The sequence below is a fragment of the Montipora capricornis genome, chromosome 5 (genome assembly GCF_036669925.1).
Source record: "Montipora capricornis isolate CH-2021 chromosome 5, ASM3666992v2, whole genome shotgun sequence".
Taxonomy (NCBI): domain Eukaryota; kingdom Metazoa; phylum Cnidaria; class Anthozoa; order Scleractinia; family Acroporidae; genus Montipora; species Montipora capricornis.
In genome coordinates this window covers 6,768,252-6,771,376 of record NC_090887.1, presented here as the reverse complement: position 1 = coordinate 6,771,376, position 3,125 = coordinate 6,768,252, and the positions used below count along the sequence as shown (strand labels likewise).

Below are 3,125 nucleotides of genomic sequence, written 5' to 3'. Positions count from 1 at the left end.
TAAGGAGGTGGCGAATATCATTGAACCCCGTAAACAAAGGAGAGATGAATTTTATCAACTCGGGGATATTCAGAAAAAAAGACAAATGTTTATAACCAAAATAAAGTTATGAAGAGATGATATTTTTTCGGCAGCGGCTCGGGGATATTGGGAAAAAAATCAGAGTGTTCCTTTGCAGGGGTAGAACCTAAGCCCTTGCGATTACTAGTTCCGATGCTCCAATTGAGCTATAGGAGACTCGTCGCTAGGCAATTAAACAGGTGACAATTGTTCCGCTCTACTGTAAAGAGATTGTCGAGACGGTGCACTCTCCTTACTGAAATCAGTGAATGTTAGAGATGAAAATTGTCAGTTTACAGCTAAAAAAAGTATGTCATCAACATAGGTGGTTTTCAGATTCGATTTATTCAAATCATCTTTTTATTCTTCCACAAGATGAAAAGTACGTCGCAAACAGATATGATTAAAGAAAAATATACTTCCTTTTCAGTTAATTACAGCGAGGGAATTACGTAAATTTTAAATTATGCATTAATGTGAGGTCAGCCTTTTGTCGATGGGCAATATCTGAACGACGATGCGGTTGTATGGGTTTTATCGGAAAACAGATTTGATTTTTTTTTATCTACAATGCACCTGTATGTATCTAAAAGATATACATGTAAAACGCTTCATTTTGGGTCATACACCTCTTGTCTAGTTTCAAAGCTAACAAAGTTGAAGGCCAATTTCGCGACGACAACTGTTGGTGTGATACATGATACATGCGGTTTATCAGAGTCGTCTGAGATCAATCGTTGTTAGGTGAACGCTTCGTGAATTTTCACATCCTTGCAGTGGTTATGACCTAAGAAAAAAATGAAGAAATAGATGTTTAAATTTCGCTTCGTTACCTCTTATTTCACTAATCTTTTAACCTGTTTCTCCGTTAACTATCACGTAAAAAATATGGTTTGAAAATAGTACTGTGGTATAAATTTCAAAAGTGATAATGAGTGCTTTCACGGTCTTTTTACGAACAGGTGGTCTTTGTCGTTCATACTTTCCTCAATACAAAAAAGCGCTTATATTATATTAAGCTCTTTCATGCAAAAGCTGATTCACAAAAATTGCCAACCATTTTTACCCGCAGTTGAATAAATTCGTGTCATTATATCAAGCTTTGAAAAGTGTAATTAAAGTAATAAAATGAACTTAGAGCTTGCCGGGAATAAGTACTTCCTAAACTCGTTTACAATAAATACAGGGGGAACTTGGGCTTGCATCGACCGTAGCCTGCCTTAACCTTTGGGATTGAATATAAGGCAAGAAAGATAAAGAATCCGCTATCACACAAACAGTGTCTGCAAACTTTCATTGTTCTGGCAGAAAAGAAACGGTGAAAAGGCTTAAATAATTATATTTTATTTTAGTGGTAAAGAATCTAAGGAAGGGTTTTGTACATTTGTGAAAATGCTATCAAAACGAAGGAATATGAGCAGTTTTATAATATATAGTGGCCGTTTAAAAAACAGTGAAACTTAAAAGCAGGAAATAATGGGGCTTATTTTCGAAACATTAAATTAAAGGAAGCGGTTTAAGATTGCCAAACTTAATTCTGACTTAAAAACTCTATCAAAGAGATTTGCCAAAGTACATCATGTACCCTTTGCTTCGACAGACAAAATTTAGCGAATCCTCCTTTCTTGCATTGATTAGTTGATGACAATTATGTTAGACAATAATTTTAAAAACTGGTTTCGTAGTCTTAAAGATGATTTGAAGATGGAAGCAAGAAAATTTCAGTGTCTGCTTTACGCTGAATAATATATAGTGTGTTAAGAAGATTAAGGTTCCCCTTATTTGCGAGGCTATAAGGAAGTTTTGCAAAGTTTTTCTCAGAATTGAGATGCTCCGGTCGAGTTATTTTAAACGCTGTTTCCTCGATAAGGTGTTTTTCACAAAGAGCTATGATTTCAAAAATATTTATGAGGACAAAGATTGTGGCAATTACGCCGTCGTTTAGGTGTGGAGCTTTGTGAAGAAGTAACGTGGGACTTACATTGATCGGCGGAAGTGTCTGTTTGAAGTGACTCGACTGGTTTGGAATCGGCTGCATCCTCGAGTGGGTACAGGGTAAGGTGGAAGTTGCTGGATGTTGTAAAGGCGCTGGGGTGCGCTGCGGCTTTGGAGGAATTAAAGGCTCGGTGTCTTCATTGAGAACCTCATTCAGGGCTTTGATGTAGTTTATAGCCAGTCGCAAAGTAGTTATCTTAGCCATATGGCCATCTGCGATATAGCACGGTAGAGCATCGCGTAGCGCTTGGAAACCGTTGTTTAAAACACGCATACGGTCGCGTTCACGGGCGTTGACGAGCAGACGTTTCTTCAAGGAATTGCGCTGGCGTTTTGGCTTGGCTGGTTGCGGCGCGATTTCCGCAGGTTCGAATTTTGCAGGTACTACAGGGAGAGCAGCAGTGGTGGATCCTCTAGGACGCAGATTGTAGATCCCTTTGGCGAAATCAGAATCGCAGGTCGGGTGACCAGGGAATGTGTCAGGACCAGCTTTGAAACAGCTCAAACCATTCGCTGAAGTCATCATGATGTTATCGCTAAAAAACGAATGAGGCTCGTTGACTTGCAAGCTGTGAGACATGTTACTATCTACTCGTGGGGCGAAGTTCAACTTCTGCACTTCGGGATTGAACATAGCGGAGCGCTTTATAGGCCAGCGACACCTGAATCTCACCAAAACGAACACCTGAGTTGACTCGATCGATTTACTCTCGTGTGCGAGGTTTTAAATACTCTCCCGTTTCATTTCAGGAAATTTCATCAAAAGCGTGCTGGCTAATAAGTATTGTAATTTATTCAGAGCTTTCAAAAAAGACAGGCGCCATCTATTAACAAAATGGATGACGCCCCCAAGAAGGAGACATTCTCTTTTGAAAGGGATTATCTATGAAACGGATTTTTTTAACGCCGTATAAAACTGCGGGCACCACTCTGCATGGTGGCTGATTTCAAATGAGAAAGATTTTAAGCAAAGGATGATCATTTTAAAGTAAACAATGGAGTTTGTGGCTTAAGCTTTGACGCTAAACTATAAGGATATCTCACACACAATCACTAATCGATTAACGATT

The 3,125-nt window shown here is 39.0% G+C and overlaps 1 protein-coding gene across 1 annotated transcript; it reads right to left on the bottom strand.

Moving 5' to 3' along the window:
• Nucleotides 1-386: 386 nt before the first annotated feature.
• Nucleotides 387-2,815, bottom strand: LOC138048792 (class A basic helix-loop-helix protein 15-like). Its single transcript, XM_068894915.1, has 2 exons — nucleotides 2,042-2,815; nucleotides 387-847 (listed from the first exon to the last, which is right to left on the bottom strand). Exons 1-2 carry the CDS (start codon nucleotides 2,687-2,689, stop codon nucleotides 824-826), a joined length of 672 nt encoding a protein of 223 aa, XP_068751016.1. The 5' UTR covers nucleotides 2,690-2,815; the 3' UTR covers nucleotides 387-823.
• Nucleotides 2,816-3,125: the final 310 nt, after the last annotated feature.